This window comes from Polypterus senegalus, chromosome 2 (assembly GCF_016835505.1).
Source record: "Polypterus senegalus isolate Bchr_013 chromosome 2, ASM1683550v1, whole genome shotgun sequence".
Classification (NCBI taxonomy): Eukaryota; Metazoa; Chordata; class Cladistia; order Polypteriformes; family Polypteridae; genus Polypterus; species Polypterus senegalus.
The window spans coordinates 72,468,004-72,495,012 of NC_053155.1; the positions used below are offsets into that span (position 1 = coordinate 72,468,004).

General features: G+C 36.8%; 1 protein-coding gene across 2 annotated transcripts in view; it reads right to left on the bottom strand.

The window, feature by feature from the left end:
- LOC120523027 (probable ribonuclease ZC3H12C) overlaps positions 1 to 27,009 on the bottom strand; it is a 98,235-nt gene that overhangs the window by 31,633 nt on the left and 39,593 nt on the right. For both annotated transcript variants that reach the window (XM_039743951.1, XM_039743950.1), the window contains exon 2: positions 14,903 to 15,732. In XM_039743951.1, coding sequence (XP_039599885.1) covers positions 14,903 to 15,660 — 758 coding nt within the window. In that variant the 5' untranslated portion in view covers positions 15,661 to 15,732. The remainder of the gene's footprint in view (positions 1 to 14,902; positions 15,733 to 27,009) is intronic.

The window sequence follows — 27,009 nt, forward strand, 5'->3', positions numbered from 1 at the left end:
GTAAGCCCGTCAGTGCTCAGACCATATGCCGCACACTGCATCAAATTGGTCTGCATGGCGGTCGTCCCAGAAGGAAGCCTCTTCTAAAGATGATGCATAAGAAAGCCCGCAAACAGTTTGCTGAAGACAAGCAGACTAAGGACATGGATTACTGGAACCATGTCTTGTGGTCTGATGAGACTAAGATAAACCTATTTGGTTCAGATGGTGTCAAGCGTGTGGCGGCAACCAAGTGAGGAGTACAAAGACAAGTGTGTCTTGCCTACAGTCAAGCATGGTGGTGGGAGTGTCATGGTTTGGGGCTGCATGAGTGCTGCCGGCATTGGGGAGCTACAGTTCATTGAGGGAACCATGAATGCCAACATGTACTGTGACATACTGAAGCAGAGCATGATCCCCTCCCTTTGGAAACTGGGCCGCAGGGCAGTAGTCCAACATGATAACGACCCCAAACACACCTCCAAGATGACCACTGCCTTGCTAAAGAAACTGAGGGTAAAGGTACTGGACTGGTCAAGCATGTCTCCAGACCTAAACCCTATTGAGCATATGTGGGGCATCCTCAAAACGGAAACATCCACCAGCTCCGTGATGTCATCATGGAGGAGTCGAAGAGGATTCCAGTGGCAACCTGTGAAGCTCTAGTGAACTCCATGCCCAAGAGAGTTAAGGCAGTGCTGGAAAATAATGGTGGCCACATAAAATATTGACACGTTGGTCAAAATTTGGACATTTTTCACTTAGAGGTGTACTCACTTTTGTTGCCAGCAGTTTAGACATTAATGGCTGTGTGATGAGTTATTTTGAGGGGACAGCAGTTATACAAGCTGTACACTAACTACTTTACATTGTATCAAAGTGTCATATCTTCAGTGTTGTCCCATGAAAAGATATAATACTATTTACAAAAATGCCAGGGGTGTACTCACTTTTGTGAGATACTGTGTGTGTGTGTGTGTGTGTGTGTGTGTGTGTGTGTGTGTATGTGTATGTATATATATATATATATATATATTATATATATATATATTACACTTTGAGAAATTAGACAGTTATTCTTTCAGTACATTACAGTTAAGATGACATATGTGAAACCTCACATTTGTTCCACTTGTGCTGAGGAAGCAGTATGGTGTACCCTAGCAGTGAATGTGAACTGCCCCGTTATTAAAGAATCCATTTGAAGGATTTTGCTAGTAACTTGAGATATGACAAGCTGAGATTCCACAAATCTTATGCTCACTCCTAGAAATCAGAAGATTGTATTAATCATTTCCTCAGTTTCTGTTTGCATCATGGCAATCTTGGCAACTAGTCATCATCATTTCAATATGAGTAATCTCTGTCCATACATAGTAGCTTCCTACTTTACTTTTATACACTTTTAAAGGCAAGTGCATCCCCAAAGATTAGCACTGTCAATTAAAATGGTTTTGGAAATGACTGCAAATCTGAGGAGCTACTGGATTCCTTACTATACCAGGATGGAAATGTGTCTTTCACACTTCAAAAAATAAATAGTTCCCTTTGGATATATTTGGATGATATGCATTCTTTTTGATATTTTGGCTGGTATGCTTTATAAATAGAGAATTTCCCCAATTGTGTGGCATATCCACGTCGGCTACTAAGTATTTATTTCTCTACACACCTGCATTGTTTTGCACTTCCCACATAGGTAATGCATGCAATGTTTGTGTAACAGCAGATAGAACCAGGGTATATCTTCTGAGAATAGTGGTACTTTTAGACCAAACTTCTGCTTAGAATTCTCCTAGGGTGTCTGTGTGACAGAGGGTGCTAACTCATACAATGAAAGGAAAATGAGCTATAATGCTGATTTTTCCATCCCCCCCACCGACTTAGAACGTGCACAAACTTCTCCCAGATCATGCCTTGATTGATTTTCTGGGAGTGAAGTGGAGTTTTAGAGTGGAAATAATAGATGGTTGTTTGGAACACACGCATTTCATGTCCGTTCCGTTTCTACAGTAATCTGTGTAAACACATTGTTAAAACAGAAACGTTTTTTATATTCTAGTAGTAGATGACAAAATGTAGGCATAAACTATATAATGTATGAAGTCCAAATATCAAAGAAATATTTTCACAGAAGGTACAAATCTAACACAACAATTGCGCTTTTATTCAAAAACATAACTGCAGAAACAAAAAGCCGCCTTAACATGCGACATTGACACTTGTTTATTAAGACTGCCTCCAAGGCGCAATTGATTCAGCTCCCGACTGGGAATCAAAAGGTCGCGAGTTCGATCCTGCACCACTACGTTTTGAGAAGTAAACTGCTCTTAGTCTTACTATTTTAGAATAAAAACATACATTTGATTTCAGTCTGTAACAGCCGGTGTAATTTATGATACTTGTAAAGGTTAGCTTTTTTATTTTTATTTTTTATTAGTCAGTTTTATTATCTCGGCCGTGTTCATGAGCCCAAACACACCCCACCCCCGCATCTCATACTGCTGTTTTCACATGCACATACCATTGCTTGCATACTAAAGTGTCAGCAGGCACTTTTTTTGGCATTACACACATTTTTGAGCATGCCCTCTGAACACTACTTGTGACTTTAGGCTTTAGGAAGTAAGTAAATAAATAAAGGTAAATCGTGTCATAAAATGATTTCTTCATTTCTTGATCTTTATGGGCAGAAAACACCCTCACTGGGATCACTAGCCCAATATAAGCTAGTCTGGATAAGTTTGGAAGCGATTCTTTGAGCTCTGATGTTGTTGCCATTTTTAGTAAAATCTGTTTTGGACTGAGGGTGGCACGGTGGTGCAGTGGGTAGTGTTGCTGCCTCGCAGTTAGGAGACCCGGGTTCGCTTCCCAGGTCCTCCCTGCGTGGAGTTTGCATGTTCTCCCTGTGTCTGCGTGGGTTTCCTCCCACAGTCCAAAGACATGCAGGTTAGGTGGATTGGTGATTCTAAATTGGCCCTAGTGTGTGCTTGGTGTGTGGGTGTGTTTGTGTGTGTCCTGCGGTGGGTTGGCACCCTGCCCGGGATTGGTTCCTGCCTTGTGCCCTGTGTTGGCTGGGATGCTCATGTTGGTAAAACGTTTGGAAAAAATTAAAAGTACCTTTGAATAAGACTTTTGAGTGGGAAAGTGAGAGCCTGTTGGATATTCAATGCACACTTGCACCACGGCAGGTACGCATTCTTGACATTTCCACTTTATTCTCAATGCTTATGTCGAGAATAAAGTCGACATTTCCACTTTATTCTCTCTGTTTATCTTGATATTAAAGTCAACGTGTTGACTTTATTCTCATAGTTTGTCATTAAAGTAGAAAATTGTAAACTAAAGGTCATCTTAAAATGAATATTTAGTAGATTTTCTCAAGCCCAGTCATAAATTATAAAGAGAATGAAATGTTTTGTGTTAAGTGTTCCCCGACCCATGTTAATCACCATGTGCTTCTTAAACTGACTCTCTTTTGTACTAAAAGGAGGCGCAGGCAGCGATCACCACACAGAATACATTAATTTCATGATATTCCTACTTCCTGAACATTTACAATGCTAAGATAAATACAGACCGGATTCCAAAAAAGTTGGGACACTATACAAATCGTGAATAAAAACTGAATGCAATGATGTGGAGGTGCCAACTTCTAATATTTTATTCAGAATAGAACATAAATCACGGAACAAAAGTTTAAACTGAGAAAATGTATCATTTTAAGGGAAAAATATGTTGATTCAGAATTTCATGGTGTCAACAAATCCCAAAAAAGTTGGGACAAGGCCATTTTCACCACTGTGTGGCATCTCCCCTTCTTCTTACAACACTCAACAGATGTCTGGGGACCGAGGAGACCAGTTTCTCAAGTTTAGAAATAGGAATGCTCTCCCATTCTTGTCTAATACAGGCCTCTAACTGTTCAATCGTCTTGGGCCTTCTTTGTCGCACCTTCCTCTTTATGATGCGCCAAATGTTCTCTAAAGGTGAAAGATCTGGACTGCAGACTGGCCATTTCAGTACCCGGATCCTTCTCCTACGCAGCCATGATGTTGTGATTGATGCAGAATGTGGTCTGGCATTATCTTGTTGAAAAATGCAGGGTCTTCCCTGAAAGAGATGATGTCTGGATGGGAGCATATGTTGTTCTAGAACCTGAATATATTTTTCTGCATTGATGGTGCCTTTCCAGACATGCAAGCTGCCCATGCCACACGCACTCATGCAACCCCATACCATCAGAGATGCAGGCTTCTGAACTGAGCGTTGATAACAACTTGGGTTGTCCTTGTCCTCTTTGGTCCGGATGACATGGCATCCCAGATTTCCAAAAGAACTTGAATCGTGACTCGTCTGACCACAGAACAGTCTTCCATTTTGCCACACTCCATTTTAAATGATCCCTGGCCCAGTGACAAGCGCCTGAGCTTGTGGATCTTGCTTAGAAATGGCTTCTTCTTTGCACTGTAGAGTTTCAGCTGGCAGCGGTGGATGGCACGGTGGATTGTGTTCACTGACAATGGTTTCTGGAAGTATTCCTGAGCCCATTCTGTGATTTCCTTTACAGTAGCATTCCTGTTTGTGGTGCAGTGTCGTTTAAGGGCCCGGAGATCACTTTCATCCAGTATGGTTTTACGGCCTTGACCCTTACGCACAGAGATTGTTCCAGATTCTCTGAATCTTCGGATGATGTTATGCACAGTTGATGATGATAGATGCAAAGTCTTTGCAATTTTTGCTGGGTAACACCTTTCTGATATTGCTCCACTATCTTTCTGCGCAACATTGTGGGAATTGGTGATCCTCTACCCATCTTGGCTTCTGAGAGACACTGCCACTCTGAGAAGCTCTTTTTATACCCAATCATGTTGCCAATTGACCTAATTAGTGTTTATTGGTCTTCCAGCTCTTCGTTACGCTCAAATTTACTTTTTCCAGCCTCTTATTGCTACTTGTCCCAACTTTTCAAGGATTTGTTGACACCGTGAAATTTTGAATCAACATATTTTTCCTTTAAAATGATACATTTACTCGGATTAAACGTTTGATCTGTCATCTACGTTCTATTACAAATAAAATATTGACATTTGCCATCTCCATATCATTGCATTCAGTTTTTATTCACAATTTGTTTAGTGTCCCAACTTTTTTGGAATCCGGTTTGTACTTGATATCATTTTCATGATGAAATGCATTAAAGCATGTACTAATCATGTGGGGGCATGGTGGCGTTGAGGCTGCACTTCTGCCTCGCAGCAAAGAGGGTCCCGGGTGCTCCATGCCTTGAGTTAGCATGTTTTTCTGGTGGGTTTACTCGGCGTGCTTTAGTTTCCTTTCAAAGTCATGTAGGATGTGGGGTTTTGTGATGCTAAATTGACCCTGCTAGTGTGTATGTGTGTGCTTGTATTCACCCTGCGATGAGCTGGCGCCTGTTCAGAATTTGTTCCTGTCTCGCACACAATGCTTCCTGGGATGGGCGCAACCCTGAATGGATGGAATAATTAAAAATGTATAACAAAGATTTTTTTAAAGTTCTGAACACTCCATGGTCTAAATTCATAACTAGTTTTAATTTCACAAAGACGTTTATCGTGTGGTGATTGGTTATGTGGAGAAAGAAAAAGGAAGGATAGGAACTGGGGTTTTGGTACGTCAGATAAAGACAGCACGCATGCAATTTTATCAGTCCTCCTCTCGCCTCTCCACATCCTCTTTGCTTGTGAACTGCCACTCCGCTCCCGCTATTAACATGTACAGCCCCCTCTCGCCCGCCCATCTCTCCATAATCCTTGCTACTGTATTAAGCTGCTCCACCCCCCGCTATTACCATGTACACCCACCTCTCGAAAGCCCACCTCCCCATACTCTTTGCTTGTGAACTCCGCTCTGCCTCGTCCTCGATAATAACTTTGGCAACATCTCGTCCCACACCTCTCCCCTCGCAACTTGCGATCACTGCTTCTACAATATTTGCCAACCCGCCCGCTCGTCCCCTGCAGATTAGATCTGTGGCTGTCATCTCACAATGTCATGAGAGATGACAACCGGACGCCCAGTTAAAAGATGCTAGGGAGAACACAGGATATGCATATGGATGAGCCTATGGTGTCCTACATAATTGACAATTTGTTGGGAAAACTGCAGTTTGTAAGACTCAGACTGTGTTTCTTATATGGATATGAGCAACACTGGAGCACCACAATAAACAGACCTGTCTCCTTTTCTCTTCCCTCGCACAACCAACTATAAAAATAACACCAGGTCATGTCAATGCAGAAATTCTCAAGTGATTCTGCACTTATGGAGTGTACCAAAAAGGGGATGACAAAAAAGTATAGCAGTCATTGCTGAACACCCTCTCTCTGACACACTAACAATGAGTACTTTCAGTAAATGAATCATTTAATAGAACTGTGTCAAGAAAATCTACTGGTGCTCCTTTATACCAGTGGCAAAATATCTCTATAATGTCTCACTGTGTCTGCCCATTAAGATTTTTTTTTAAATAACTTTCTTCCTTCCACCTATTTGTCTAACATTGCCTGTTGGTTTTATAGTACAGAATGGACAAGAAGAGTCTAAAGACAGTCCTTGAGATATTCTCCCACCCAAAGTATCAGTGTTTGTAAAGAAACAAAGAAGACAATACGCATTTTTGGAAACTAGTCTTAAATTTTTGAAAGTGTAGTATTCTGGAAAGAGATGTGTGCTTGGGATGTAACCACTTAGCATTTAAAGACATGTCACGTATGAGGTTTTATTGTGGGTTGAGAGAAAAAACCCTTTTTTTTTGGTAAGGTGAGAAGACTTGAAAAAGCACTAGAAGAGGATGTTAAGGGAGAGCTACTACAGCTTCACATGTTCTAAACACTGATCCCAACTGCAAAAAGAGGAACAATGAGCATGAAAATTAGTTTATTTATGTTTTCGCCCACAATGGCTATAAGCTAATCCCTCACGTCTGTGTAAACCTTCCAATACGTAAAGCATCATTTCAAAACCTGGTGAATGTCCATGCTGCTATGGACATGAGTCCAAAGTATTAAATGCCTGCTTCCATATGAGGAAAGCACAGAGCATATGTGTTACTTTGGATGTAGAAAGATATATTCTTTTTACAAAGAAATAACTGCAAAGTGGGGTGTGCGTAATTATTCAGCCCCCTTTGGTCTGAGTGCAGTCAGTTGCCCATAGACATTGCCTGATGAGTGCTAATGACTAAATAGAGTGCACCTGTGTGTAATCTAATGTCAGTACAAATACAGCTGCTCTGTGACGGCCTCAGAGGTTGTCTAAGAGAATACTGGGAGCAACAACACCATGAAGTCCAAAGAACACACCAGACAGGTCAGAAATAAAGTTATTGAGAAATTTAAAGCAGGCTTAGGCTACAAAAAGATTTCCAAAGCCTTGAACATCCCACGGAGCACTGTTCAAGCGATCATTCAGAAATGGAAGGAGTATGGCACAACTGTAAACCTACCAAGACAAGGTCGTCCACCTAAACTCACAGGCCAAACAAGGACAGCGCTGATCAGAAATGCAGCCAAGAGGCCCATGGTGACTCTGGACGAGCTGCAGAGATCTACAGCTCAGATGGGGGAATCTGTCCATAGGAGGATTTGAGGATTTTGAGGATTTCATTTCATAGCTTTATTATAATTCACCTGAATTTGATTCTCTGTTGTGACAAATATTTGTAATAACTAGATATATATATATAGAAAGAAAAAAAAAAGATGTGAATGGATAGGGTTAGGCATGTCAGAATGCTCAAAGTGGTTATTCAGAGTTGAAAAAGTGAAGACCACAAAGGATCTTAACGGAATTATTACCTAAACATAATAAGAGTATAAAGAAATGACTAGTGTGACACCAGAGTCTCTGATGGGGGAATATTTATTGAAATAAACACAAGGCTATTGCTAGGGGCTTAAGAGAGATGAATAATAGTGGATAAAGATTGCAAGCCTGCTAGGTACCACTAAAAACACTAAAATTTGCAGATATCCTAGAATTTGTAAGGAAAGCATAAAGAGTATTATGTAACATTTTAATCACATTTATAAAGTTGAGGCCAAACCCCATTTAAAGTCAGCACTTTCCCAAGCCACCAGTACACACAATTCATTTAGTTAAAATTTTTTTTTCTGCATCCAATGACACTAATGCTGTTGGGGTTGGTAACTGGTGGGCACTGCTGATACAATAAAGGAGATGACCTATTAACTGTGAAAAACAAGCCTGGACCAGATCTGTCTGGTCTTTGTGCATGTAATATTGTGCTATTGTTTAAAGCCATTATGTAATTAGCTTCACTAACAGTTCAGAGTGAGAGTCCATCAAGAATATCAAGTTGTAACTACCATAGTCCTAAGTGTCTTTATACTGTTCAGGAGAAGGGTACTCAGAATTACGATCATATTACAATTCAGCTTGATAAAGGAGATCACTGGATTATACACGTATAACAAAAAGTGCAAGCGCTTACTTACTCCAGTTTGAGTCAACCACATGGGGCTGTGTGTGTTACAAAGTTGCAAGTTGTGATTCCAGTTAAGTAATTTGCCTGTTATGATTAAATTACACAAATAAGGGAACAAGAAATCCCTTAATGGCAAGGCATATGTAAACAGGATCTTCAACATAGTCCTGAATTACATTAAAATTTTGAAGATCAGCAATGTTTTGAGAAAAAGGCTGGATTATGTAATATTGAGAATTTGCCAGTCCATCTGGTGTCCCAAGTAAGCAAATAAGAAAGATGAAATTTTAAACAAAATGGATTTATGATCAGATAGGGCACTAGCAATATGTTATCTTCTGTAATAATAAGTGATGGAGACTGAGATGTAAGAATGCAGTCAATTCTACATTGTTCACTTTGGCAAGAAAAAAATTCTTTAGCGGCAGGATTCATTAATCTGAAAACATCTGTTAAATTTGGGTCTGAAACTACAGACAGCATATGTGGACTAAATAATTCTTTGACTCATAGGCCCGTCATAACCATTCACTTTGAGAATGCTGCTCTGAGAGTAATGACTAAAACTAGGATTGACACGAGTCTGGGAATGTGTAAAGCCATTTTTCTGCCTGCTATCTCTATGAAGCAAAAACACAATCTGCCTACAGAATGCTAGATGGTGTGCTCCTAATTATAATTAAAACCCTGTGTTTCCAAGACTATATCTTTGCAGAAAGCATGGCATGTTGCCTAAAGCGAGTTTAGTTTACTGGATACTGTCATTCTATTATGCAATAAGTAGTCTAAGAAATAACTCTCTGTGGGCATTATTTACTTCAAGGCCTCTAATATTCCAGGTCAGAGCCACCAAGTATCTCATAGTTAAGAGTGTCATAATGAAAGGACAAAGCATGAAGATGAATGAGAATTTGAAAAAGAAAAATGTTTCCTAGTTGTAAGGCAAGAAAATTTAGGTAATACATTCACAAAGAATCCCACTCTAAACCCACCAATTAAAGAAAGTATGAAAGCTGAGTCTGTAACAGTTCCCAATCCCATTATGGAAATTGCTGTGCCAATGGGTTTAATTTTGAAGTAAAAAAAAAAAATGAAGTGTTTAGTCAATGCAAGTGACTAAAACCTAGAGTGCAAAAGCAAGCACCCTTAACTTTCCATCAAAGCCATGAAGCCTGCAAACACAATTACATAATGACGGTGAAACTATAAACCACAAAGTCAGTCTATAATGGAACAGATGTGAAGGTATCGTAACATAAGGCTGTTAGAGGCCGATTCCCTATGCTGTGGGGATGGAGGCTGCCTGCCACAATTCCCTTTTAAGAGAAGGGAAATTACTGAATACCGATATGATAAATGACAAAGGCATACATGGGAGAAACATCCAGAAGTATGAAAACAAACACTCAGCAACATTAATGACTATGACTCTCTAATGGGAAAGGTCTGAAAGGAAACATCTGTTCATACTTACACTAAGAGTACAGCTGTGTAAAAACAAATGCACAGCAACTACACAGAGGGTAGCCAATGACAAAAAATATTGATAACTGCTGATAGCCTTCTTCACGACATTAATCAGTATCAAGCTAAATGAAAACTTAAGATGAGTGGGGTTAAAATGCAGAATGACTTATTGAGCTTTCTTCAAGACAGGAATCATTGCCTTATGTGCTAGGCTGGTTGTGGAAGGGTAGTAAGGTGACAAAAAATGGACTTTATGCTGCTCACATGACCGGTTTAGAGCTCTCCCAGCCTCTTGGAATACCAGTTGCCAGTCCACATAAAGGAATTACAAAATTCAGGGTTTTGGATACACAGTGTAGTTTGATGTAGAGTATACTCGATGGCATCTTTCAATTACTGGAAAAAAAAAAAACTTGAAACTTCATTAATCCAACATGCCATATTATTTCCTTCATTGTTTTCTGTAATCCTCATTAAATAAAGATTATTATGTCTTTTTCTAACTCCGAGCTCAATATTTTTGGCTGGCTTTAATGGAGCATTTATGGATTGGGCTTGATCTAGCATGAATCATTTATTTCTTGGACAAGGTAGCATCAAATCAAAACTCCTCCAGGAGATCGTCTTTGTGAAGCAATCATTAAAAATTAGAGCACACTGCATGATGTGTGAAAGTAAGGAAAAAGTGAAAAAAAAACCCAAACATCTCCGGGAAGCTAAGATCTTGCGCTTCTACTGGCATAAGATCTTACCTCTGTTGAGGGTCATGCCCTCTTAAAAGGAAAGATATTTGTAACTTGCTAAATGCTATATATAGCATTCTTTTTGTAAATACTTACTCTTGATCCATTTGAGGAATCCCTTTTCTTAGCTAAGGCTGGTATGGCTGATATACCCACTTAACATTCATCTCTAAATACATCTTCCTCCACAGGTCTTGGTGTGACGTCCGATAGTTGCTTTTTGCATCATTTAAGGCTTTTCTCACAGCAAAACTTTAGGGGATGGGGGAATAGAGAATCTTAAAAAACAGGCTAGTGGGAGGCTTCTGACTCACTATAAAAATGTATATATATTTCCCTCCTAAATGTGAGTAGTACTAGGGTGTTGTACAATGCTAGCCATCATGAATGTAGTGAAAAGTCAAGCAAAATGACACCTTTTATTGGCTAACTAAGACGATTGCAATATGCAGTCTTTCCAGGCAACTCAGGCCCCTTTTCTTCAGGCAAGATGTAAACTTGATTACACCTTCCCTGAAGAAAGGGTCTGAGTTGCCGCGAACTCCACAGGTATACTACTTCTTCACATGTTGTCCTTAATTTGTTGGTGTTTTGCAATGATCAATCAATGCTTCAAAGGGGAAAGCTTGTGCTGAGCAGTGGGACTAAAACAAAACTAGTCGTAAAAGGAAATTACCAGGGGCCTCAATGTTAATGCCATGCGTAGAATTCACACTAAAACATGGCATACGGAAAAAAGTGGAAATGAGCCAACTTCCACATTCTTATGCTCCATAAATCCCTGTCTGTGTGAAAGGTAACGCTCGTGCATGCGCCTGCGGTCCCACCCCTCCCCCTCCCAGAATAACTCCTCGAAATATGCAATTCAATATAAATAGCCCCTTATGTTTTGCGTTCTGTGAAATGAAAATGGCAAAAGCACAGGGAAAAAGAAAAATTTCAGCAAATACCAAGTAGAGGCAAAGAGAAACGTACTATTTTATTTATTGGTTTAAGCAGTGATATAAACAACAAGAGGAAGTTGATCGAGTGACAGAGAGGCAGAGAAACTCGAAGGCTCAAGTTCAGAAAGTCGCACAGTGCCCGAAATAAATAAGTGGTCAGATATCAAAGTTGCCGTGAAAAGGTGAGTCGTAGCATAACGTCTGAGTGTCATATGGAAGCGTATTAGGGTACAAAGAAAAACAAAAAACAAAAACTGGGACACAGTGTTAAAAAAAGGTTGAAATTTCCACTTTAATCATGTAGTTTATTTTGTCATTAAAGCAGAACATCATGAACTTAATCTTAAAATCGTTTAATAGTTTCTCAAATCCCACCGTAACTAAAGTAGCACGTTAAATGCGTCATATTCTATGTACTTTTACATATGTGAATCAGTATGTGCTTCTTAAATGGGCTTTCTCTTACACCGACAGGAGACAGAATACATTACATTCACAATCTTAAAGCTCTCTGAACAGTTTAAATACTAAGATGTAACCTTGAGATAACTTTCATGATGATAGATATTAAATCATGTACTAAACACTGAGGCATGTTGGTGTAGTGGTAATGACGAGCTGGCACCCCTTCCAGAGATTGTTCCCGCCCCGTGCAGAACCCTCAATAAAATAATTCATTGCAGCAGTACTGTCTCTTTCAAACGTACTAACCCCCAATTCCTTCCTTTTCATTCACCAAATAACCAATCGCCAAACAATCAGCTCTTTAATAAATGTTAAGCCATCTGTAAGCTTAGAATGCCGATTCTTCAAAACTTTTAAGGAACACTGAAATATCTTCGTAGTACATGCTTAATTATCCATCCAACAATCCATCCATCCAGGGTCGCACCAGCCCCAGCAAGCATACAGCGCGAGGCAGGAACAAGCCTTGAATGGGGCGCCAGTTCATCGCTACCGCTGTCTACCGAGTCCTCCCATATTTAATCATTAACAATATACAGTACATTATTTAAATTAAGTTTAAAATATATCTGTATAATGTAATATATATATAATTTAATGCATTTCATCTTTGAAATGATATCAAGAGCTCCACGAAGATAGTGCCTGGAAATCTAAATCGAAGCCAGTTATCATCTGTAAATACGTGCTCTCAACTGAATTGAATTCCTTTATTGTATGGTACAATGAGATTCAATATGGAAATCCTCCATAAACTTATTTTCCTATAAAATGTTAAACAATAATAACAACAACAATAACAATAAAATAATAATGATAACAATAGAACTGTGAAAAATATACAATATGAAAGCATAATTGGCTCAGGTTGTGCAATATTACAAATGTAATGCAAGTTTACAGTGAGGCAATTGCACTTATAATTATAAACAATTCTACCAGGAGCACTTGATGGACTGACTGAATTTATATATATATATATATATATATATATATATATATATATATATATATATATATATATATATATATATATATATATTGTTTCTGAACCACGAGGTTTGTACAAGAATGGCTCTGAAGCATTTCCCGAATGGAAGAATTTCAAATAGTCTGTGCACATGGTTGAGGCAGTGTGTGCTAGAAGCTCTATCCCGAAAATTCTCCCGCTCTTGACATAATTTGCAGTAGATGTTTCTGATCAGCTGCTGTCGAGCTGTAATTCCACACTGGGATTCTAACACAGTGGTTTAAATACTCCATGTGGTACACGGACAGTGACAACGCTAAAGCAGCTATAGTATTTGAAATAGTTTGGCCATTCTGTACACCATTATATGGTTTCGGGTTGATTACAATCAGATGCCTTAAACTAATAAATGATATGCGGTTAATTTCAGTGTACTTGATATAGCCGCATCAGGGATGTGAATCTAAAAAATAAAGGGAAACCACACAGGTACGGTAGCTCTACTTTGACACTGGGTGCCGCCAGTTTGCAAAACCGAGCGGAGAACTAGCGTATGCAAGGGATTTACCTGGTTTGTAAATGTGCATGGCTTTACTCCAAGTTTAGTTTTTATACATCACGATATGAGCGTGGAAATGGGCGTAGGCAACATTTTTGTGCATATGCACTGTTTATACGTGAGGTCCCAGATCATCTGTTATTCACACCAGCTCATCAGCAAAATTAAAAAAAATTAAGAGGGAACACTAAAACAAAAGGCCTCCACTCAGCTGGCTGCAAATCTGACTTGACAGTATTTTGACTTGCTGTTTGGAGAAGCAAGCTTTTTATGTTAAAGAGCAGGTGACCAATGACTGCGTCTGTGTTTATGTCAAATATGGCATAATGTTTCTCTATTTAGTTGTCAATATTGGGATGGATGTTTATTTCTTTATTAAATTCAATGTTATTAGCATGCAGGGCTCTTACGTGAAAATGAAATTTAATTATTTGAATTGATTATTTAAGATATTTCGTTAAAATAATGTTACCAACATAAAAGTTAATGGGAGAAAAAAATCAAAACACACACAAACAATATTAAATTAGGTTAGACAAAAAATTGAAATGTAACAATTATCAAGACAGAAAAGAACAGCACTTATGGCTTATGCATTTGTGGTTAAGAGCATTTTATCAATCACCATCTTCAGGCAGAACCGCAACTGAAGTGCAAAATGCTTATTCTGATTGTGCAACTAAGATAGCAAGTGAACTCTACCGTCAGGAAATATATGTATTTGTTCCTAGTGATTGATGCCATACCTCTGACACACAGCATCCATCTATCGTGAATATCATTCTAGCAAGTTTTACAAATGAACAGCTATGGTGTGTACAGTATATACTGTTTTGTTGGAAAGCACGCAAGTGAAGCAGCTTGCTCAGTGTCACACATTAACAGAGACTGAACCCATAATTTCACAATTCAACTCAAGACTATGTGCCCTATTTCAAAAGGGCTCTAACTCACTGCTCCGTGGTAAGAGCTGTTCAGACTGAGGTTGGGGGCATCTGCATAAATATTTAACAGACTATGCAAGAATGCAGTGCATATGCTTTTACAGACATATTAAGCAGTCAGGATTTTTTGTTTTAACACAAAAATATTGGAGTAATCTGGCATAGACAGCCCTAACTGACTGTACTCTGTAAATACATTTACATGCTTGTTTTGCAAGAGGCCCAAAGTATACATAGCTTTTCTTTTTTTTTTTCCTCCAAATAGCTACCATCTTTAATCTTTTACTCAGACACTACAATAATTTAATCGCTTTTAATAAACACTTTCTTTTCTTTCACTTACCTCATAGCAACATTACTTCCATCAATAACAATAGGTCTCAAGTTTGCAGCATCTTCAGCTATGTCTTCATGGAAAGGAGAATCAGAGCGGTGTAACTCAACAGATGCAGAATGGCAGGAGGATGATGAAGAGCAGGAAGATGACGATGAAGACGTACAGCTCCCAGCACCACTGTTCAAAAGGGGCTGCTCCATCTCAGATTTACTTCCAAGCTTTACCAGTTCTCCAAGGATATCATTGATAAGAGCATCTGAACCCAACTTGCTTAACACAAGCTGGACTTGATCCTCTGTGTAACCCAACTTCAGTGCAAATTCAATTTTATTCTGGTAGTCCCTGCCAACATCTGGTGGTTTCTTTTCTTCTTTTGATGGTCCATGATCATCCTCTGAACTGTTATATAATATTTCTGTCCTTAAGGTATCAGTAGGGTCAATACAAGGTGAACGACAAAGCTGACGATGCGTTTTTGTCAAAAAGTTTGTATCCGGTATGGCACTAGTGACATGCTCAGACTCACTGTCTGAACTGGTACTATCCTCTGAATCTCCTAAAGAGCTGCTGCAGGTGGTGTCCTCTACAGATCCTGCTCTGCCTTCATCGTTTCTGGCATTTATTCTGTCCATTCTGGTTCTCTCTAGCCTGGACCAAGGTGCAATAGCCCTGAGCTGTCGATCTGTGCTTTCCACATGTAAGTAGTCCAGGTTAAAGTCCAGGATGGCATCTATTCCATCATCCAGTTGATCCTTTAAGCCCATGAATTTGCCGCATACGCCTGATTTTACACTCAAAAGGTTTTGGTGCTCTTGAAAATAAAGTGCCTTGTATTCCTAGAAGACAAAAAAAAAAAAAAAGACATAAAATGAAAACTCTCATCTCATAATCTAATTTTGCATAAACAAAGCTCTCATCAGTCTTCCAGTACATTTTCTGGGTTTTTCGTATTTTTCAACAAAGTTTTAAACATCTATGCTTATTTCTGTACTACGGTGCATATTCTTAGGCAGTTTCCCCATAGTGAATTAGAAGATTTTTAAAACAGTTTTACATGTAATAATTAAATGCATAGTGCACATAGTGGCACATGATGCAGACGACTAAGGAGTTAACTGTTGCCATTGAACCTGTATCCTCCTCTTCTCCAAAACATTATCAGCATGAGTATATCTTATAATGCTTTTCTCACATCACTATACCACTCACACAAGCACAACCTTTATTTTAGTAATTTCTTTTGCAACAATATTCTTTTAAAATGCTATTTGAAGATCACACTAACTCACAGACTGCTACTTCAGCTCTATAAATTATTTTGGAAAGAACAGGAATGACTCCTTTGGCAAAAGTTCCTGATATTCATCACTGCTGTGACATTAAGTTACTAGAATAGCAAAGTGTAATAACTCAATAAAATAAATTTAAAGTACAAAAGCAAAATGAAAAGCACTCACAGCCTCCTAGATGATTACATTTAGAGAACTTCAACCCTGTCCCAATACATAGAATGATAGAAAAATTGGATTGTTAGCACCCCTGTTATGTATTTATTATTTAATTATCTTCTTAACAGCTGCTGCTCCTGTGATAAGTAAAGGGGCAAGTCTTTGTCCTATTTGTTTCATTATGTCATCAATGAATCAGCTTTGCTCCATTTAAAGTTTTTTGGGCTGAAACCTACCTTGCAGCATCAGGCATAAAACCACCAACCACTAACACCTGTTAAAAGACTTGACAAAAACCTTTACAATAACAGTGTTGTACAGAGCTACAAACTACAGCCTAAACAGACAACGTCAATTGTATTATCCTATAACATTAAATATTTTGTAACTAGATTTTTCTCTTAAAAACTGGTTTTACTATTAAAGACATAGAAGTTTTCAATTAAAAATGGCGAGTAGATATTCTTTAAGGTATTACCATAACTTCTTTATGTTTGGTTTAAATATACAACAATCACTAATATGACAGTTGTAAAAACAGTAAAAGAAAGCAAGCTTTGAAAATACCCTCAGCTCTAGTTTGAGCCAGACAGCAAAACTGCAGAACAGTACTCATTAAGAACATTATGTGATATATATAACCTGCTGTTCTGTTACAACATGCATAATTCCAAGTATAAATCATACAAGAGTATAACTCATTCCATGGAGCAGAGCATTGAAGAGTAGAGTGTGTGCATGTGTTAAATGTGTGATTTAAGATTTAAAGTTTTCACAAGCATTTTCATAGCAAGTAAATCGTTTCATTTCTGAAGGGTACAATATTTCAAATGATTCACTGGGTTGGTATTGTAAGATAAAAAAAAATACCAACTAAACTAATTACCCAAAGCACAAATTAAACACAGTCCATATTAAATACAGTCAAAATAAGTGACAGTTTATAACTTAAGAATAAGAACAAAACTCTGAGTAAAAACATCCAAGAAATTTAGTCTACAGTGGAAAATGTGTTGTCAGATGAATCAGACCACTTATTCAGGACTGAAAACTTCAATTATAAAACAATGTACAAATGGAGCAAAATGAGATGTAAAGCAATATACCCACACACTGAACTAAAGAATGCATAATATGAAAGCTGACATCTTTCAGATTTACAGTTGGTCTGCTGGAAGTATAACCAACTTCAGCCTTCCACTTTCTAAATATGCTCTTTTTAGTACAGAAATGCAAAGAGAAGCAAGAAAAAAGTGTTTATAGTTTTACCTTCAGCACACTTTCCCATGTTTACTAATTAACTTCCTTTAAAATGCAGTGTACCCTAGCCCAGGTAACTACTGTTCAATAGCTCGACTTGCATGGTATTTACTAACAATTTGGATAATTAAATGTGAGTCATGCTACAATAAATTAAGCAAATCATTCTCGAGTTCCACAAGTTTTCATATCAGTAGACAACTAACAATCATATGCTGTAGCCCTAAAGAACACGTAAAATTAGATAAATCTAACCTCACGTAACAAATACCATGTGATATATTAATTAATGAAAAAAAAGATAAAGCCAAACATGAAAAAAGTAGGTAAGATTTTGTCAGTCTCAAAGAGTTTTCACACTTGTAATTTGTTTACTTTGGGCCAAATCAGGAGAGGAACATTTACTTTGTTTCAGTCTCCAGTTAGCTCAATTGTGTTTCACAAAAAAAACTTTTACATAAACCATATGTAGCAATAAACACCCTGCAGTCATGTACAGAACATCTATCATTGGTTTGTAAAAGTTTTGCTCCTGGGGTAAAACCACCATATAGAGTCACCACCACATGTGCAATAATTAGGTGATAAGTGTTTGGTTGTTTAGGGTTAATTTCCACTTTACTCCATGTGCTGGGAGGCACTCCAAGACCCTGGATTGAATTAAGCAGACCTGAGAATGTTAGAACACACATTGAATAAACAAATAAACCTAAACACATAAATATATCATCAGCACATAAAATCATGATTTTTTTTTCAAAGTGCAGCTGGTCTAGAGTCTACAAAGTGTATGTATCTGGTACAAAGCAAGACGATCATGTGCTTGAACAAGGTGACTTGGCAGCTGACCCCTATTGTAGTATGCATTTAAAGGTCTACTGCTAACTAGGATGGAAGAAGAGGATACACATATCAAGACAACAGTTTTCCACTATTGCAAAAAGGAGGAATATCAGTAGAAACCTCTTGAGGCAGATAGCATAGAAAAGAAAGCAGGGAAGATAGATTACTAGGTATTTTATATGAACATGTCCTGTCATGTTCAAGTTTAATTCTTGGTGCAAAGGCAAACGAGATATTGGGTTTGCTTATGTAATACCAGAAGAGCTAACTAACTAAACCGAGCTAACCATCATTGAACGATTACAACATTGTAAGAATAAGATTGTTCTTAGCTCATGGAAACCAAGCATGGCCATGTTTTTCCATAGCTACCAGTGAAATATTAAAATGAGACAACCACCATATGGCTAAATACCTATTTATATTTACATTTTCATTTTAAGCAAAAAAAAAAAAAAAATTCACACTACTTGAAAAGTGCTACATTTATATTTTACACTGAAAGCTAAATTGTTAATATTAAATTGGAGCAATTTACAATTTATGTATTTTTGGTTTAGCTAGTTTAGCACACCATCAATTTTAATTTGACTTGCTTTATCTTGGCCATTACTACTAGGATATCAACTTGTAAATCAATGCATATATTAATTTCCTGAACCTGTGTTTCACTAGTTAGTTATGAAAAGCCACAAGTCATGTCAGTAAGACTAGACACAAGACAAGAACAAAGCTCACCACACAGAATCCTAACACACACACACACACACACACACACACACACAAACACACACACACACTCTAACATACTGGAACAATTTAGTTTCCTTTTAACCTAGAAGGACACAGGTTGAATGTGTAGTCTCCATAGAGACAAAGGCTAGACACTGAATAACACCCTGGAGCTTATATTAAACAAAGCTAACCACCACATCACTATGTCTCTGCTTTCTAGTAAAATTTTCAAGTGTGTAGGAATTTGTCTATTTGCACCCTCTGAATTCTTTCAACCATGATCATGGGGTCCTAGAATTATGTTGGACTAAATGTACATTGTGAAATACAATGCTAAAATGTTTTAAGTCAAAATGTATATTTTTAAAGATACGTAATTTAACATTTAAGTTAAAAAACCATATTGTTATAAAATGTTAACTTAATTTGTAATAGTATAAAAACCTACTTATGTCATATTAAGGATGATTTTTTTTTTTTTTTAAGGAAATTTCCTAGCAGTTGTATCCACTGCTGCGAGACCTAGCATGATTTCTTGTAGCTGTATTATTTAATTTCTATAAACAATGTCTGAAGTTCAAGTTCATCTCTGAAGAAACATGGATGAGGAAGAATTTATCTGTTGCTTTGGCCTTCAGGAAGCATTTCCAAAACCTATTAAAGATAAATCTATTGGAAACAGGGCTGCCTAGCAACAGGCTTCTAGTTGCTAGGTTTCTGCTACATTAGCATGTCATCATGAATGCCATGATAGTGAAAGAATAATTTGGTAGGAACAAAGGCCCACAAAAGAGGCCGAGGCTCAAGTGTGTCTGGCTCACCCTCTGTGAACAATAAAGCTGCCAAACCAATCTGGGCACTGCGACGTTATTGTTCTACAGACCTTGCAATCTGCTCCGACAGTAGGATATAGACATCTGTATGTGTTTATGAATCTATTTTCTTTTCTCTTAATCAAAAGTTGAGCTGAGTCACCAAGCAACATCATAATCATTTATTTTTTTTAATGTACTTTAAATGCTGATCAAATGCTTGGTATTTATTATCAACACTAAAAACATGAATGTTCCCACAAAGGAAAAACTATCATAAAATGTTTGCATTTATTTTACAAAAAACAGTGTTCCTACAACAGTACTGTAGAACATTATTCTACTAATAAAAATGAAGTGCTCAACAATCATTATTTTGACACACTGGTGGGCACAATTAAATTATGTACAGTTAAGAATCACATTTCTTTCTGTGTACACCATCTTCAGACTTTAGGAAAACAATATTTCATGATAGTACAAAAATTCATGATAACGAACAGAGGTTATATGAAGTAGAATTTCCTACAAACAGGAAAATAAATGGTAATACCCTGGAGCAGAGGTAAAGTCAGAGCTGCTAAACTGCAAAGAACAGTTTCAATCAGTACAGTTGACACACGTGTCAGGCCGAGAAACACTTGAACACTTACTGATAATCCTGGGAGAGTGTTCCAGGGTTTAGATGCAATCATAAAAAAAAATAATAATATTAACTTAAAGCTGGTATAAAACAATCAGTGAGGATAATGTAGATAGGTTAGGGTATGTAAATTTATAGCTTTGTAAATCAATAGCAGAGCTGTAAAGAGATTAGCATAAAACAATCTTGAGTATGTGAGTAAGTTAATGGCTGAATTTTTGTAAAGTTTGGCGCAAAGTAACTTTATGAACTTATTTCAAACAATGCATCAAAAATAGCACTGAAAAGAAAACTGCAGAAAGGTGGACACGTGTGGACTGAAAGATTTTCATGCAAAACATAATAGAAAGATTTTCATGCAAAAACGCTAATCCTTAACAACTGCAGCTGGCACTTTTCATAATTTTGCAAGCCCAAAATACCACTGATACATGGCATATTCAATTTTAAAAATGTTGCAAATAGCAATTGCTACAACTTGAAAATGTACTTCTTGCATAGAAAAATCATTAGTAGTAGTAAAATACTTCAAGCAACAAATTATGTGGAATTCCATGAAACAGCCAACATCTAGGGATAGCTAGATTTTACAATAAAGAGCATTGAAAAAAAAGCCCTTAACTAATTAACTTTCACAAAAACTGCACAATAAATGACTCATATTTGTATTTTTATTGCTTATACAGTTTGTAAGTGAAATATCCTAAGTATTTAAAATGTGACATAGCACTGTAATGAAATAGCCTATGTATTTAAAAGTTCATCCTTAACTACTGTCTGAATAAATACTTGAAGAGGAGTGGGCAACTAAGTACAAAATGTCTACTGGCATTTCTATTTATTCATTTACTTGAGATAGGAGCCCGTCTATTTTTATATTCTCTTCAATTTGTTAATTGATTAAGTGTGACTATTTGGTTCTGAATTTTTTGTGTGAAATTCATATAAGGTTTGACTCTTCAAACATTCTGTTTTTTACTAATTGTAATGACACAGACAAAAATAATTCAGTTTAAGATTATCAAAGCTGAATCAGTTGCCTTCTGTTCTCAAGTTGCAAAAGAAACATTTATCAGGGTAAGTTTAACTTGCTGCAAACTTGCACCTTGAAGCAATCACATCACCTTAATAATTTGTTTTGGTTTCAGTGAATGTAAAAAGTAATAATTCAATTGTGAGCACAACAAAGCACTCATCAGGTGTATTGCACCTAAATGGCTATGGCACTGGGTATTAAACAACCAGGTAACTTCTATAATTTGGGCCCCTGCCTTTCTTATGACCCTGAGTAAGTAATTTATAGTACCTATGCTCCAATTCTGAAAAAAATATACAGGCATTTGTACTATACAGTACATCTATACTTAAGAGAGTCTTAAGGCACGGTTCACTAAGATAAAGACATCATATAACTATATACATTGAGTTTATTTATATTTTCATTACTTTAAATTTTAAGTATTAAGTGTAAAGTGTACCTACACAGATTTAATCATTGTGCATCTCAATGAAAAGGAAACTGACACATTAAGAGAGGAGTTGCAGCTAAAGAAAACTTGCATCTTATTTTCAGTCTAGAATAGGTACTTGCTGAAAACCAACAAAAAACATCTGATAAGCAAGTCTAAATTGTAAAAAATAGATGCTTAAGGAATGACTTTTGTTTTAAGCTACACTATGTACAGTTACTTTGCCACCACTTGATGACAGCATACATGAACCAACACTCAAATCCCAATACTAACTGAACTATACTTCACATTTTTCAGCATTCTTCTACAATGTCTCCGACATGTTTTTATTTTGTATAAAGAGAGACTATCAAACGAAGTGTTATATGGTTTACTTGATTCACCCAAACTTAGCGATTCCACTAATATAGCAAAATGTAATGAAAGTAATTAAAACTGTCAAAAAGTGCTTTGAGAAAAAGCTTTTAAATGTAAACTAACACTGAACATTTATTGAACATTTTCCTTTCCCTTTCCTAATAAATGAGGCAGACCAAATGTAACCGAAAAGTTAGCATTAAAAAAAGTATGATATAAAAATATGCTGTGTAATAATTCAGTATTCACTTATCATCATGAAGAACATTATAGTAAACATGTAAAATCAAGTCCACAGGGCTTTAATTACTATTGTAAAGTAAAGAACTGTTGTCTGTATGCTTGCAAGAAACAAAGGAAGGGTGTCCTTTTGAACAGATTGGTTAATGCTAAGGGGGCAACAGATGTCTACTGGAACCACAGGGGATCAGCAACTGGTGGCCTGCCCATCTTCGCAAAACTTTCAATAGGCTTATGCATATGTTCACACAAAGGGGCATGTGGCACAAAGACGAGGCTTTTTCTTAACCCTTTATGAACCACAGTGTAACTCCTTTAATGTTATGGCACAATTTTTCTCATTTAAGGCACTTATGGTAATAGGCTTCATACAAACTACAAGGTGTCATCTGCCTGTACTACAATTTACATAATTAGAGTGATAAAAATCTGCTGAAAGGTTATGCATATTCACGTTCTAATATGAAGTTATTCTTGCATTGTAACAGATCTATCCACCACTTTGTACTAAAATAGTCTTATTTCCCCCCCAATATATTTGTCCACCCACCGTCGTTTCAGTTTCTACTTTATTCTGCAGCCTGAGGATTTTCTGTTAACAGTGGGTACAAGGCAATGTTTATCCCTCAATGAAGCAAATGTAAGTTTAAGCAAAGTATGTTTTTATGTAGCAGTTTTCACAAAACAATTTATATTACAGTAACATATAGTAAATGTTATATTTGATACTAAAAGTGAAAATTACTGTAATACTGTTGTGCAGACTAGTACTTTGAAATAATTTCTTGTATAAGTAATATAAAAGCATTTTTAAAACCTTGCACCTATGGTAATATTAAAGTAATCCCAAATGGAAAAGTCACCAGGGTATTCAGATTACCAAGAAGCACCCTCACAGAAAAGTGCTTAAAAATCATAATTTACAATTAGTTTTAAGAGTAATAAACAGTTTCCTACTTTTTCCACAAGTTAAAAAAAAGTTTTTAACTTACCACAAATACTTGAGAGCAGAGTTGTTAATCCTAATAAAATCACGAGTAAAAATATGGAAATGAAGACCCAATTAAAATAATAACTTATTCAGCCACAAAACTACCCTTGATAGTACTCAGATGGACAAACAGAATAAGCAGTAACAGGTTCAGTAGCTTGGATACTCAAATTTCCCAATTTATTTTTTCATAAACCCAATCAAAGTACTTACATTCACTGGAAAGCACACCGACATTGGCTTCTTTGTAGTGAGTGCAACAACAGCTCTTCGACAATTTTTGCTGCAGACTTCTAGGCAGGCAAGTGTAACAATGAATAGCTGAACAGATGGAGCAACAATGTCTATGCTTTCCCCATCACAGAGTAGCCTTGTTTGACCAATCAGAGCCAACTACCTCACAATCAGTTGCACGGGCAGATGCAAGACAACTCCTCCGCCTCACATCAGGCTTGTAGGTTTCTAAGATAAGCAAGTCGCTGTCACTCGAAAGGTCTGCCCCGGGCAGCCTGTGAATTAACAAGGGGTGTGCTCCAACAATAGTTTGAACAAAAGAGGATAGCAGGCAGCTGCTGCACGAGGGCTCAAGTCATTAGGGAGCAGGCCGCTAGTAAGAAACACCTGGCTTGGTGAGGACTTTACCCGATCCTCTTTGTGTAGGAATACTGGATAAAACACAGTAATACTGAAAAAGTACTGTATAATTTTAAGCAAACTTGTTAAATAAAAAACAGCCAGGAAAAAATTTAGAATGAAGCATTCTCAACTCTTAGGTACACTATCTAGTTAACATTTTTATTTTATTCATTTTATTTGATATTTTGTATTTGGTATTTGTTATTAATCCCCGTGGAAACTGTTTTTTCACATGATCTTATATTCATAAACTTAATTTACTTTTTAAGCTGTACATTAACTACATACTTTCAACCTATAACAGTTAAAACTTTCACCAACAAGAAAAATTAAATTAATAAATGTATTACATAATTCAACAAGTAATGCAAAAATGTGGTTAATTTACTAATTTGCTGTAGACATTTACACTTTTTATGTCTTGAGTCACACCAATGCCTAGAAGTGACAGAGGACATTGAAAAACATTTTAGTATTTCAAGCATAAATAATTTAATGGATGTGTAATGTTAAAAAAAAAAAACAACACATATGCAACAACTAACTCATCGTGTACACTTTCACCTTTGATTAGTTTAATTTAAAAAAACATTAATTTTATTACAAAAGAATGACTTATGTTCTGCATTTTAAAAATAAGACTGTGAAAGGCCACAAACATCCTCCTCTCAACTGGCACAGGAAGCAGACCAGAAACACAAACACTATGATGTTGATTCTCCATTGCATTTGGTGTTTTGCTTTCCATTCCTCGAAGGGCCTCTTTAATTGAATGGATTTCAGCACATTAAGAGCCATAAATGAAGTTTAACATTTCTGGTATTTACACAATTCTACTACCTAATAAAGAAACAAATCCCTCTGTTTCCACATTACGGAAATAGGTTTTACACTTAGTGTGTTGTTCATCAAATCAGAACAGGGAGAAAAGACATTTCCAAGGCATGGAAGCCTTAAATCGACAGCTCCCCGCCTCTTGCTACACAATGGGTAAAAGAATCTGTGTCTACTGAATACAGAAGCTCTAATAGGCCTTCCTGTTCAAATGATCACAAGAGAAATAAAGCTTTCAATCCCAACCCCCTGTTGTAGCAGAGTGGTCCTTTAATCCTATTTATTAGTAGTATCCACTAGTCAGTGTGCTAAAATAACTAATCAAGAACAGCTGAGCTCCTCCACTTTCTAGCTTATACCAGGAAAAATTACATTAATACATTTTTAAATACTGTAAATACAGTAAGAATTTTACAGAAGTTTAGGAAAGATCCAAAAGATCAACCAAACATGAGAGGCTAGTCTTTTTTGAAAAATGTACATTTTATCTTGATAATGTTTACTGAAGAAGACATAAACGGAGATTATCATAGACAACAGAATGTCAAAAAACTTTGTTATGAAAGGATCATACAGGAGACATACATACCTAGTACTTATCAAGTAAAATGTGTAGTCATTTGAAACTTCAGAGGTTATTAATAATAACCAATAAATACAAAACAATAAATACAATTTTACATTTGAATAATTCTCTACAATTCAAAATCACAGTAATAAAATACCTACAAGAAATTAAGCAATTACCAAAATGCTGGATATTACTCATCCTTCTTAAGGGATTTATACGTCTTTCCCAGTTTTATTTGTGAGGTTTTAGTCTACATTTTAAAGCATTATCAGAGGTCAGTATCTGATTTAATGCACAGAGGTCAGCATCTAATTGTATATATGCTGGGCTTCAATCACATACAAACACCCTAAGACACTGCATTCCCCTCAGTTTATGATTTAATCAGTGACTATTTGTTTTATAAAATGCTGTGACACTGCTATGAAGAGATGAACGCCAAATATTAAATCATTAACAGCAACGCAACAAACCAGAACACACTCAGTCATGGCCTTTCATTGCTTTAACACCTGCTCAGTGAGACTCCAGACAAGGCAAACAACAGGTCATCTTAAAAAACCCAGAGGAGACTGGAGTAGCTAATCCTATTTCTGCTTTAACAAACTATAATATATTAAAACTTAGTTACACGAAATGCCAGTTAGGTGAGGTTAAAAAAAACCCTTAAAAGGAACAGTACTCAATATAGTTTTACCTGACCAAAATGAAACTTTACAAGATCAATAAAGTGTACGTTGACTTCACTCTACTAGATATTGGTGAGAAGCAAATAACAGATTAGATGCATCTACATATTATTAAAAAGAAATCCTTTAATTATGTTACTTGTAAAAACACGGCATAAAAGACAAGTGATCACATGTGGAAACACAGCTAAGTGTTAATTTACTTAAATACAATAATGATAGAGGCTAAACATACTATATTCAGGAAGTCTATGAAGAAGTGGGTAGAGTTGCAACCAATCAGGTCTTGGCTTTTTATTTTTTTATTTAACCTTTAAGTTATAGGAACAGGTCCAGAAGGGTAGTGACATGTGGTTGGAAGCAGTACTAATATAAGGATGTCACATCTTTATGGAGAGAATACTTTACAATATCTCCTTTATAAAGCCTCTTTCAAGCGGCTTTGTAACAAATCAGGTATATCAGTAAGTTAATTTGTCAGGGAGGGAGGGAGATTAGTGAGGTGTGGTTCAGAGGGTGTTGGTCAAAGTCTTACTTATTATGTGCATGTTCTTCTTTTCATGCTTACATATATGCTGGGCT